Genomic DNA, 13663 nt, shown 5'->3' on the forward strand with positions numbered 1-13663 from the left:
CTTTTAAACAAGGAGAGTGATGAGTTTAAAGTTGAATTTGTAATACTATATTTGCCCAAATTTGGAAAATGAAATGCTTTGTAAGTTAATGTATGGCTGAGATTCTCAGGAATAGGCATTACACAGGCTTCATGTGTTCTAGTGTGACCAACTGTCTCAGTTTGCTAGAGACAAGATTTCTAAGACATGGGACTTCCAGTGGCTAAACGAGGGCAGTCCCAGGCTAACCTAGATAATTTATTATCTGAATGATGGTAAGGCTATAATTTATACTGCGTTATATTTGCATAATTTACACTGCATTCTATTTCCCAACACATCGGTCTTTCAATATTGTCTTTCTTTGATATTTTCAAAGTCTTTAAAAACTGAGAAATGACCACTTTCATTTTCACTACTTAAGCTGTGAAAATAAAATATTTTTAATGTTTTTCCTTTTTAAGTCAACAAAGCTTGACTTAAAAGCACCTGTGACTTAAACTTTCCTAATAGAAAGTTGCCTAAAATGAAATTGTATAAAATAAATTATTAGGAATATGAGAGCACAGAGTACATTGTACCACTCTAATCCCAGAGAACAGGGAGGAAGCTGTGGTGAGTTCCTAACAATTTTAGGAGACCATTTAAAAGCACATTGATGTGCTGGCTTCACATGCCAGCAGTGAAGATGAAGACATTGGAAAACAGATTATGATGATGTTGTTGTTGATAATTTGGAAGAATATATTGAGATCTAAGAGTTGGATCAGTATAGCATTATCTTATAAATTATAACATGAGAGAGTTTCTTTATTACATTCCCTGGATTCAGATCTACCTTTCACCAATGTCTGATTGTGTAACAGTAAGCAAGTTTGTCAAATGTACCAAACTTTACCAACCACATCATATTTAAAGTAGGAACATTAACATTCTTAATTATTAACTAATCTTGTTGTCATGACTAAATAAAATAGCAAAACAAGTGACACATAAATAAAACATCAGTATGAAATTTCTAATAAATGCTCTGAGTTCTAGGAGTCAGGAAACACAGTGACCACAATTCTCTTCCTCAAGGAAGGAGTTGATGTTCATTTATCAGAGTACCTGCATCCTGGCAAACAATTAAAATTAACTTGTCTAAATTCTTTTATAAATAGTTTATATTTTATTATATAAATTTTATTTTATTCTGGTAACTAGTTATTACAAGCACATCCTTATGCTAAATGTAATTAAAGTGATATTGTCCTACAAATCAATTGGTGCTTATAAACTGTCTCTGTCCAAAATTGATAGCATAATTCCTCCTTTTAGTTTCTAGATTGTCTTCAGGGTTATCTTTCTAAAAATTGGGAGAAACACATACTACTTCCTCTCTAAGGTTTTTCCAAATTCTCCTTTATGCCTATAGACAACACAATAACTTATTATAACATAATAATCTGAATAAATCCTACATTGTTACACTTCACATTACACAATAATTCTATGCATACTGTCATTGTCTTCTAGTGAAAGTACTTGCCATTTCTCAGATTCATTCGTACTTCATACCTCCTTATTTTTGTTTGGAAATTATTTTGTCTCTTCTCTTTCACGGTCATTGAAAATTACTTACCTTTCCAAAATAATGCATTCAATGTTTTTTTATTAGATTTTCCAAAATCCTATCTAAGACCAACTTAAGTCAACTGTATCACAATAGAAAATTGTTCTATATCTCTAATAACTTTCCCATCATTTTAATACATGTTTATTGTTTTACCATTATGCCTGAGAAAAGTAAGAACATATTTTCTGCATCATTATAATTAAATATAATAACATAATGACTAGGACGAAGTGTGACCTTTAAATATTTGTTGAATGAAGGCGTCTTAATTATAATTAGATTTAATTGATTATATTTTATTGTTTTAACCCAATCTGCTTATTCTTATATTATAATAGTTATTCAATAATTTCAAATGCAATATTAGAATTTTTTTCCTTCCATTAGTCATTAAAAGTGGCTCCATAATTAATTTAAAATTCTCAGTGTTAAAACTCTGATTAAATTTATTACCTTTGGATTGTAAATAATGATTATTATTATATTTAATTGACAGCTCAATGTGGGCTAAGAATTTGTATTCATTGTTTAATTCTCAGAGCAACTCAAAGTTTACCACTGCTTTTATTCTCTATTTAAACAATGAGGATAGACTGAGACTCAGAGAATGTACCTTAAAAATGCAATCTCATGGACAAAAATTTCCAGAATCAAGATATACGTCCTAGGTGTTAACCTAATTCTAACTAAATTTCACAGATTTTCATACTTCCAAATTTAAATCAACAGAATATCTGAGTTGGATTAAACATAATAACTAAAGAGGTGTAAATAATTCCAGGCGAGAGGAACAGAAAAGGACATGGCCAAGGGTCAATGGCTTTTAAGTTAGAAAAGCTGGAGAAATATGTTCCCTGCTGATGTAAGCAGGCTTTAAAAAATTGTATACTATGGCCTTTTATGGTTGAAGATAACATGCAAGCCAGGTATACTTCATTTGTAGAACTTCAATAGAAAGTATTGACTATGTATTGGACGCCTGTGGATTGATGAAATTATATAGCTTTACCTGGAGTCAATAATGGATATTTTCAACAAAGTTACTATAGTCAATATATACCTTATTCTATCAGTGAACTATATGAGGCTCCTCTTTCGGATTTCCCTTTATTTGCACACAGTAAGTATCTGAATTCTTACAACCAGCACGGAGAACAAGTCCCAACTAATGCTGTTAATACTGTGAATGGGATAGAACATCCCAATAAGAGATGAGAAAAGGAATCTCCAGGTACCCTCACTCTTTTGTTCTTAACTCAGAGACAGTTAACCAGAGGTGAATTTCACAATATTTTTGCAAAATTTCAACATTGTATGAAATTTCATTTTGTATCTTGGACTGAATTTCTCCTGCACATCCAGCTCGAAGGAAATTAATCACTAACATTTAAATAGACAAGTAGCCTTATTTACATTGATAGATAACAATTCTCCAAAGAAAATTGAAGCTTTGTCTTCTTCATCATCACTTTATATTTGAGTGCCTATTTTGGTGGCTAAGATCACATAGGCATGAAAAGGACTGTTGTCTTATAAATTAATCCCAATATCTTTGATGGCAGATCTCTGACTCAGATGGAATAACCAAACTAACACCTCCTAATCTAATTTGAAAATATATTCAACACTCAGTATGTCAAAGATTCATTATCATTCATTTTAATATCAGATATTTTAAAAATTAAAATATTTTAATTGAATTTCAGATACCAACTATCTTATCTATATCTTCTTGTTTCAAGTAATATCTCATTCAGAATAAAACTCTAATGTTCTTTAAATTCAGTTTTGTGTATGTTTGTTATACTATTTTGTATTTTACCTGAAAACATATAGCTGGGAGGTTAATATCAATTTGTTAAAGGTCAGACAATCTAGATGTGATAAAGGAAATTTTCAAATTTTAATGTTTGTGGGCCTTCCTTCTGGGTCACAAGGAAGCTGCACATTTACCAAGATCAGAATGACTTCACTAAACTTCAAAACATAAGCTCCATTTCTGCCCTGAGCACACATTGTCATTTGCTTCACTAGCAAATAACCTTAAAAAAATTCCAAACCAAAAATAAGAGTAAAAAATCCCTAAGTTCCATTCCCATACCTCCAAAGCCTACAACCTTGTACATACTAAAAACAAAATGAAGTTTATAATTTTCTGAGATATCTTTCTTTTTTTTATTTTATTTATTTATTTTTTTTACAAATAGTTTATTGTCAAATTAGTTTCCACATAACACTCAGTGCTCATCCCCAAAGTGCCCTCCTCCATGCCCATCCCCCCCACCCCCCCACATCCATCAGTCCTCAGTTTTTGTCAGCATTCAAGAGTCTCTCATGGTTTGCCTCTCTCCCTTTCCCCCACCATTTCCGCCCTTCTTCTCCCCCTTGTCAAGTTCCTCCTAATCCTCCTATACGTGCAAACATATGATATTTGTCCTTCTCTGCCTGACTTATTTCGCTCAGCATAACACCCTCAAGGTCCATCCATGTTGCTACACATGGCCAGATTTCATTGTTTCTCATTGCCATGTAGTATTCAAGAAGATGTGGTTTATCTATACCATGAGATATCTTTCATCATGATAATTTATAATTCTTGATGGAACAACAACAATATATATATATTGTTATTATATATATATATATTATATACATATATATATAATCTTGTATTAGACATCCCTTCTCCAGAGCACTCTCTTTGTGAAGATTGTGTATTCCTGGAAGTTTTCCTTATTTGGGCTCAAGTAAAACTTTCTTCCTTTATTTTAATTAGAAATTTTATATGTTTTGTTCATTTTGCACCAAGAGTGTCAATCCTAGCTCTTCCACTTATGAGATATATAATCTTGGCTTCTGTTCTTTTATCTCTCAGTGCACTGTTTTCTTATCAACTGCATAAAGATGACAATATTAAAGTTCCACCATGGCCATGGCATGTTGATATCATATCTACAGAATATCTAACACAGAGCCTGTCATATATCATAGATGCAAGTATTGACAGGTGTTACATCCTTTCGCTATGAGAAAACAAGACATTAGTCTAGGGATTCACAAGGTAATTTAGAGATTTGACAAAATACTTTTTTCTACTGGTATGAACAGCTACACATGGGATTAGTCAGTAAATTTAGGAAATTATTAGTCCATTAAATTTAGCAAATCAGTAATTCAGCTTTCAGGGTTTGGAGGAGCAAATCACACTGAATGTGGTCTCAAAAATGATTTGTACTTCTGTTTAGGTAAAAGAAATACAATGTGATCTCTGAAAAGTCAAAGAACAATTATGAAGCATAAATTTATTACTAAATTCTCAATTACCTTGAACACTTTTACGAGAGACACCATGTCATAATAGTACTTACAGTCATGCATCCATGCAGAATGGTGACTAGGCATAAAAACAGATCTATCCAAATAAATAAGCAAAAAAGACAGCAGATGACAAAATGCTAGATAAGTTTTGGGGAGCAATGAAAAGAACAAGAATTCCCCTCATAAATCTTTTGGACATTTTCCAGAAAACTTTTTTCCAGTTGTTTCTTTCTTTGGGTATCCCTAATAAACTTTTGTATTTTCTGTATAATATCTAACATTTCTCCAATTTACACTATTTTTGGAAATAAAAAGAGATTTCATAATATGAAGCTTATGACATTTCAATGGTCAGTTCACAGCTATAATAAAATGAAGATGCAATCCTAGATCTTCGATTTTCATATCCAATTTTATTACCATTATATAACATTATAACAAATTAGTTCATGCAATCTTAAGAATGCTCCTCTGAAACTGAAGAAAAAAATATAAGACAGGCATTTAATTAAATTGTTTAGTTCTTAGGCACCAATAAATTATCCAATGCTCTCTAAATATCCAGCCTCAGAATATTCTGTTGGTCTTTCTGCTGCTGAAGGCTTCCCAATACAATTAGTCCTTTCAGTTTCTATTGTTCTAGATATTTTTACTCATGTATATTTCAAGAAAGATAGCATACAGCTGACAATTGGTGAAATATGTAACTATTTGTATTATATTCCTTATATATGAGAATTATGCTCAAATAAGTTTAACTCAAAATGATAATACTGAAATACTTGAATATATTTATTTTTCTTATATTTTTCTTCTCAACCACTGGCTTCAGTTTAGTGGAGTCATTAATTGAAGAACGTGCATCAGAAAATTATATCCATTTGGAAGATAGAAGATATTGTCTGAAAGATACACCTCCATCATACTCTGTCATAAAGGAATTCTTGCTACAAAGTTGTATCAAATCAACACACAATCACTAAATCCACATGCACACACACACACATCACACATCAACCACATCATTTTAATTCCTTATTGTTCACTCACTGCAGCGTGTGTCATCAAAGCACAATGAATAACAGCATTGTAACTGAGTTTATGATTCTGGGCCTCACCCAAAATTCTGAACTTCAGGGAGTTCTCTTCATTGTCTTTCTCTGCATGTATCTTGTGGCCTTTTTTGGCAATGGGCTGATTATCATTGCCATAATCTATAACATCACCTTGCATACACCCATGTATGTGTTCCTCCTGGCACTGGCTATTGTGGATATCATCTGCACAACAAGCATTATACCAAAGATGCTGGAGACCATGCTTACATCAGAAAAGAGTATTTCATATGGAAGCTGCATGTCCCAGCTCTTCTTCTTCACATGGTCCTTGGGGGCTGAGATGGTTCTCTTCACCACAATGGCCTATGACCGTTATGTGGCCATCTGTTTTCCTCTTCGCTACAGCACTATTATGAACCACCATATGTGTGTGGCCTTGCTTAGCATTGCCATGGCAATTGCAGTAACCAATTCCTGGGTACACACAGGTCTTATCCTGAACCTGACATTCTGTGGGCCAAATAACATCGACCACTTCTTCTGTGAGATACCCCCATTGCTGTCTTTGTCCTGCAGCCCCGTGAGAATTAATGAGGTGATGGTATATGTTGCTGATATTTCTTTGGCCATAGGTGACTTCAGCCTCACCTGCATGTCCTATGGTTTTATCATTGCTGCCATTCTCCGCATCCGCACAGCAGAAGGCAAGAGGAAAGCTTTTTCAACATGCTCATCCCACCTCATAGTGGTGTCCCTTTACTACTCCCCTGTAATCTACACTTATATCCGCCCTGCTTCCAGCTATTCATTTGAAAGGGACAAGGTGATAGCTGCACTCTATACTCTGGTGACCCCAACATTAAACCCAATCGTGTATAGTTTCCGAAACAAGGAGATGCAGACAGGGATTCAGAAAGTCTTTGCATTTCTGAAACATTAGTGATTTCACAAGAGAATATCAACTCTCTACTCTAGAATCATCTCCTAGAACATCTCATATTTTACTGATCGTTCATAGGTACTTCCTTCCCAAATTTCCCTACTCTCTCTTAAAAGTGAGACTGTTTCATTACATTGAACATGTCTTCCTTGCTCTTCATTTCTAAAGTGAAGTTATTTCTGAGGCACCTAGGTGGCTCAGTCAGCTAAGCCTCTGGCTCTTGGTTTCAGCTCAGGTCATGATCCCACAGTTTCTTGGATTTGAGCCCCTGCACTGGGCTCTGCCTGGACAGCAAAGATCCTGCTTGGGATTCTCTGCCGCACCCCCCGTACCCCTCCCCAACTCATGCTGTCTCTGCCTTTCTCAAAATGAAATAAACTTGAAAAAATAAAAAATAAAATACATTTATTACCATTTCACTACTGATTTATACTCCTTATTCTGCATATTTCTAAATTACTTTCTTTCATGAAAATTTTCACAACTAATCACAGGAAATGGGAAATGTTTCTCTTATTCTTATTCTAATCCTTGGCTTTCTCATTCTCTCCACAATTTTATGTTTTTAATTTTAACAATGTCCATAATGTAATATATATACTATCTCACGTAAATATATAACATGATATATATCCCAAAATTTCTAAAAATGTATATGTGGTTTCCCGTTCTTATTTATGCATATGTACAAGCATTTGTCTGCGGGCACAAATATCAATCTAGGAGGATTTTCTCTAGATTGGGGCAGAAAACAATAGAAATGTACGTACGAGGAAATTCAGTTGTAATTGCCAAAAATAATAATAAGTAGATCACATTAACAAGGAAAAGAGGATACCTATCATTTCTGAGGTTTGGGTTCTGTTGTTATTTTCATCTGTGCTCAGGTATGTCAATGGAGTGGATGAGTTTCTACCTTGCTCTATTATAGGGTGTTTTTGGATGCTGTTGTTCTGTGATTTTTTTTTTAATTTTTAATTTTTTTTTACATTTAATTTTTTTTATTTATTTCTGAGAGAGAGACACACACACACAGCGTGAGCAAGGGATGGTCAGAGAGAGAGAAAGAGATACAGAATCTGAAGCAGGTTCCAGGTACTGAGTTAGTGGTCAGCACAGAGCCCGACATGGGGCTCGAACCCACAAACTGTGAGATCATGACCTGAGCTGAAGTCGGACGCTTAACCGACTGAGCCACCCAGGAGCCTCCAAATTATATTTTTAATGTTTTATTTATTTCTGAGAGAGAGAGAGACAGCATGAGGAGGGGAGGGTCAGAGAGAGAGGGAGACACAGAATCTGAAACAGGCTCCAGGCTCTGAACTAGCTGTCAGCACAGAGCCAAAGGTGGGACTCGAACCCATGAACAGTGAGATCACGACCTGAGCTGAAGTCAGACGCTTAACTGACTGAGCCACCCAGACGCCCCTGAATTTTTATTTTATGTGGACAGTTTTAGAAGAAAATTTGATTATGGACTCTCTTCTCTAAGAATTTGTTCTGTTGTGTCTTCTATATTATTTTGCTTATTATTATATTTTGCAAAATGTATATGAGGGGATACCACATCGATATATTTAGGACTATCTTGTGTGATTTTCTAAGTAACCTGTTATACTGACATATACAAGTCATCCAACATAAAAATGAATTCCGTGTATAGCTAGTTGTCTAGAATATTTATGTGTTTGTTACCCATAGGAAACAATAGACTGAGTGAAGTTGAAATTGTATCTTCTCCATATTTTTTTCTACAGTACCCTATACCCCTTAGCATTGCAAACATTCATCTTAGACTTAAGTCTGTTGAGCACTTTTAGTTTAAGAGTAAGAGATCAAGAGTTCTTTCAATATTTTGTGCCATTTATGTGTTGATATGTGATTGTGGGATGAGAATTGGGATATAAAAAGAATGCTGCCTTCATTGTATCTAGTACTTCATTTGCACATGATTAATAGTCTACAATGATTTGGGCTATTTCACTTAGAACACTGTTTTCATGAGGCAGCTCACTCTGGGTTTGGAACTCATATAGATTATTTTATATTTCATTGGATAAATATCCTCTTCTATTGAACACAAAAGTAGGACAAAGTCTTGCTAAATTTCTAATATGTTCAGCTACAGATAATATAGACTACTACTTCTGTCCTTTTAAACCAGTGAATAGATTTATGCATCATATAATGGAACCCTGGTGTGCAATAGTCAATTGTGTCTATAGCTGTTCAAATATAGTAGCAAAGAACTAGCATCCTTCATTTGTTTTGTTCTTCTATACTGTTTTCCCGAAACTAATTAATGATTTTTGTAGCACTAGGCATCTGAATCATGGTCCAGGCAGAATGAATGCTAAAGGTGGAGATGTTAAAGGGCGTGCGAGTCTTCACCTATTTTTTTAAACACTTTTTTTTTCAGCTTTATTGATATATGATCAAAAAATAAAACTGTGGAGCGCCTGGGTGGCTTAGTCGGTTAAGCGTCCGACTTTCGCTTAAATGATGATCTCTCGGTTCATGGGTTCGAGCCCCGCGTCGGGCTCTGTGCTGACTGCCAGCTCAGAGCCTGGAGCCTGTTTCAGTCTGTGACTCCCTCACTCTCTGACCCTCCCCTCCTCGCGCTGTCTCTCTCTCTCCTAGAAATAAATAAAACATTTAAAAAAATAAATAAATACAACTGTAAGATATTCAAAGTGCATTTCACATTAGAAAACTAAGAATTGCTCAAAAACCATGCACTTACCTCACATTGGACATAACTATATCACTGTACCGTGTTAAACTGTAAGCACTGACTGGAGGAGCAAATTTGGAAATGAGGCACTTGGCATCCCTGAACAAATTTGTAGTTAACATACATGGGAAAAGTAAGAAGGTATTTATATTATTCCAATTGCTTTGATATCTATCAACAAATATAACTACAGATTTGGGATCACAAGCTTAATAGTTGTATAAAATTGCATTGAGAGAGGGAGATACCAACACAGACCACTGGAAAACCAGTTGCAATATGCCACTTGGAGGTAGGTATAAGGTTTAGCTTAAAATTATATCTTTAAAATTTTTGACTACCATTAATATTTATTTTATTTATACATTATGTAATAAAATATTTAAATATCAATAAAATTGTAAGTTAAGACAAAGTGAATAACATTTTAATAGGCTCTAATATAATTAACTTATTAATGATGCACACATTTGATCACCCTCACACATAATATCATACCATATTAATAATTTCTTATTATTTATTTTGGGAGACAGAGTGTGAGTGGGGAAGGGAGAAAGAGATAGGGAGAGAGAGGATTTCAAGCAGGCTCCATGCTGTCAACACAGAACTCGATGTGGGGCTTGATCTCACAAACCATGATATCATGACCTAAGCCAAACCAAGAGTTGGACACTTAATTGACTGAACCACCCAGGCGCTCCAATAATTGCTTTTTTAACAAGAGCAGTATAAGCAAACATGTCTCCAATGTTTTGAAATCTTATTTAATTCTTCATGATTAGTGAATAAACAAATAAGAAAAACATAATGTCAATGACTTCAATTTGTAAACATTAATGACAATATAAATCTAGGCAATGATCTTTAAAGTTTGCTGAAAACCTCAAAATACAGAGAACCACAGATACAGTTCATCTTAACAAAAAAAAAAATGACAATATCATCAAACTTTTGCATCTAATAATAAATTAATGGTAATTACAGGAATTAGAGGACAATGACACCATGAATATATATTCAGCAAAATCCAGATTGAGGGAAAATCTTCACTACAAAGTATCCAGTTTCTTTAACAATAATAAAATGCAAATTTTAAAATAAATAAATAAAAAGGTAAACGCAAACCTATGAACTAAAATATTTAGAAGGGTTATCAACCAATTGCAAAGTATCTCTTTATTTATGTCATAATTCAAACAAACACACTTTATAATTTAGAAGTCAACTATAAAAATATCAACTCTAGCACACTGAGAAGATCGCAGAGCCTTTAGATTATTTTCTGGGTTGTTTATTTTGCCTTCTCCTATAGATACAACTAGATAACACTTACAACATAAATAACCCAGAAAATGATCTGTAGACTGACTGAACAAATTCCACATCTAAAGGTGGAGAAGAGACCACATTAAAGATGGTAGGAAAGGTGGAGACATGGTGGGAAGCTGAAAGGGTCCTGGCCTTCTGTGGTGGGAAAGGAGTCAGGGGCATGGAGAAGGGCAAAAAGCAGACTATAAGACCAAGGAACCAACTTGAAGAAGACAAAGTCCCATAATATTTGGCTTTGAAAGTGAGAGGGGCCAAATTTTCTGACTTCTTACAACCAGCATGGCTTAAAGTCTAGAATTTTAAGTATCAGTTGGGTTGGTTTTCTTCTTAAAGAGGGCAATAGGAAGCTGAGACTTCAACCTTAAAGAGACCACACACAAAAGAAAACAAAACAAAACAAATAAACAACAAACCCAGCCCATGGAAATATAGCATAGAAGCTATGGAGTGTATGGGAAGGACCGTTATTTACTCTTTTCAGAGTGTATACCAGACAGGCAGGGATCACAGGGAGACTCTCCCCCACACCCCACCAGAAATAAAAGGGCTGACAGTGGCCATTTCTCTCCCCCATCCCTCAGCATAAACACATGGTCACCTACAGGAATAAATGCAGCAATGACATTTACTAACTAACTTTCTAACACCAAGCCCTTCCCTGCTGCCATTCCATGGATCTGCCTTTTTCTGGTCACACTTGACTCAGTTTCAGCACTATAGATCCCCTCTCCGAGCAGACCAGTGAAAACATTGCAAAACCACATTTTCTGACCCAAGTGTTTTGAGAGGTTTTGTTCCTGGTAGTAGGAATTAGTCACCACTCAGGGAAAATGTGTGCACCATCCATATGGAGTTTGTAAAGCATCCCCAGCCACTCTGATCTCTGCAGCATCTTCAAGTCTCCTATGGAAGAAGATCAGCATGCACACTTTGTGAGCACTGGGTGCCCACCAGAGTGAGCTTTGTAGAGTGGCCCTGGCCAGCCCCAGTCTCCACAGTGGGTGTATGTTCCCTGTGAGTAAAAAACAGTGTCACCTTGTTATAAGCGTGCACCTTGTCCACTACTTTCAAAAGCAGGAGATGTAGCTGACTTTCATAACACAGATACAGGCACCAAGAGTTAGACAAAATGAAGAGAAAAAAAACTTTCCCCAATGAAAGAAGAGGACCAAACCGCAGCCACACACCTAAGCAAAACATATGAAAGTAATATACTTCATGGAGATTTTAAAATGATTATAAAGATTCTCACTGGACTTGAAAAGAGTGAAGGACATCAAGTAATCAAACTGATCATATGAGAGAATAAATTATGCAAAATTCAAATAGACCGAGGAAATTCAGTTAGTGGATCAAGTGTAATAATGTTTGCATTATACAGATAAGAAGAAGAAGAAGAAGAAGAAGAAGAAGAAGAAGAAGGAGGAGGAGGAGGAGGAGGAGGAGGAGGAGGAGAAGGAGAAGGAGAAGGAGAAGAAGAAGAAGAAGAAGAAGAAGAAGAAGAAGAAGAAGGTGGTGGTGGTGGAGGAGGAGGAGGAGGAGGAAGAGGAGAAAGAGAGGAAAAGGGAGGAGGAGGAGAGGAAAGGGGAAGAGGAGGAGGAGAAGGAAGAAAGAGAGAGAGAACGATGGAGGGAAGAAAATTGGAAGGAAGGAAGGAAGGAAGAGAGAGAGACAGGAAGGAAGAAAGTTTATATGAAGAATAATAGATGGAAATTTCTAAAATCTAGGGAAGGAAACAGATATCCAGATCCAGGAGCCAGAGAACGTCCAATAAAATCAACCCAAGGAGGTCCACCAAGACACACAGTAATTAGGATGGCAAAAAAGTAATTATAAAGAGAATTTTAAAAGCAGGAAGAGAAAGGAAATCAATTACACACAAGGGAAACCCCGTAAGATTGTGAACAGATTTTTCAGCAGAAACATTGAAGGCCAGAGGGAGTGTCAGAATATAATCAATTCTGAAAGGGAAAAAATATGCAAACATCTTGGAAGTCTATAATTCAGAATTAAAGAGGTAAAGAGTTTCTCAGAAAATAAAGAACTAAAGGAGCCCATGACCACTGAACTAGTATTAAAAGAAATGGTAAAAGGGAGTGGAAAGCCAAGACCATAAGTAATAGTATGAAAAGGAGGAAACACAAAAGCAATAAAAATATCTGTAAAAATCAGTAAAGGGATTCACAAAGTAAAAAGATACAAATATGACATTATACATTTAAAATGTGGGAGGGGTGGAGAGAAGTAAAGAATGAGTTCATGCTGGGATGCCTGGGTGGCTCAGTCGGTTCAGCGTCCAACTTGGGCTCAGGTCATGATCACACGGTCTGTGGGTTTGATCCCCGTGTCCGACTCTGTACTGACGGCTAGCTCGTAGCCTGGAGCCTACTTCAGATTCTGTATCTCCCTCTCTCTCTGACCCTCTCCTGCTCTCACTATCTCTCTCTCTCAGAAATAAATAAGACAGTAAAAAAAAAAGAAAAAAAAGAATTAGTTCATGCTTACGCAACTATCAACTTAATATAGGCTGCTACCTACAGAAAATGTTATATACAAACTAATGGTAACCACAAATCAAAGACAATAATGTGGGAAATCAAATAGCTATATATTAGGTTAGGAAATTATAGGGAGCACAATGCAAAGCAGAACAATGCTTTCTGGCCTTGCTGTAAACAGCAGGC

At 35.5% G+C, this 13663-nt stretch overlaps 1 protein-coding gene across 1 annotated transcript; it reads left to right on the forward strand.

Annotated features, from left to right (window-relative positions):
* The first annotated feature begins 5989 nt into the window (after positions 1 to 5989).
* LOC120224741 (olfactory receptor 13G1) lies at positions 5990 to 6913 on the forward strand. Its single transcript, XM_039222993.1, has one exon. It carries the CDS (start codon positions 5990 to 5992, stop codon positions 6911 to 6913), a length of 924 nt encoding a protein of 307 aa, XP_039078924.1.
* The last annotated feature ends 6750 nt before the right edge of the window (positions 6914 to 13663 follow it).

The sequence above is a fragment of the Hyaena hyaena genome, unplaced genomic scaffold, assembly GCF_003009895.1.
Source record: "Hyaena hyaena isolate Hyena2069 unplaced genomic scaffold, ASM300989v1 scaffold_1247, whole genome shotgun sequence".
NCBI lineage: Eukaryota > Metazoa > Chordata > Mammalia > Carnivora > Hyaenidae > Hyaena > Hyaena hyaena.

Excerpts from the sequence above, each read along its gene's own strand:
- LOC120224741 (XM_039222993.1), top strand. The coding sequence starts at position 5,990 with ATGAATAACAGCATTGTAACTGAGTTTATGATTCTGGGCCTCACCCAA.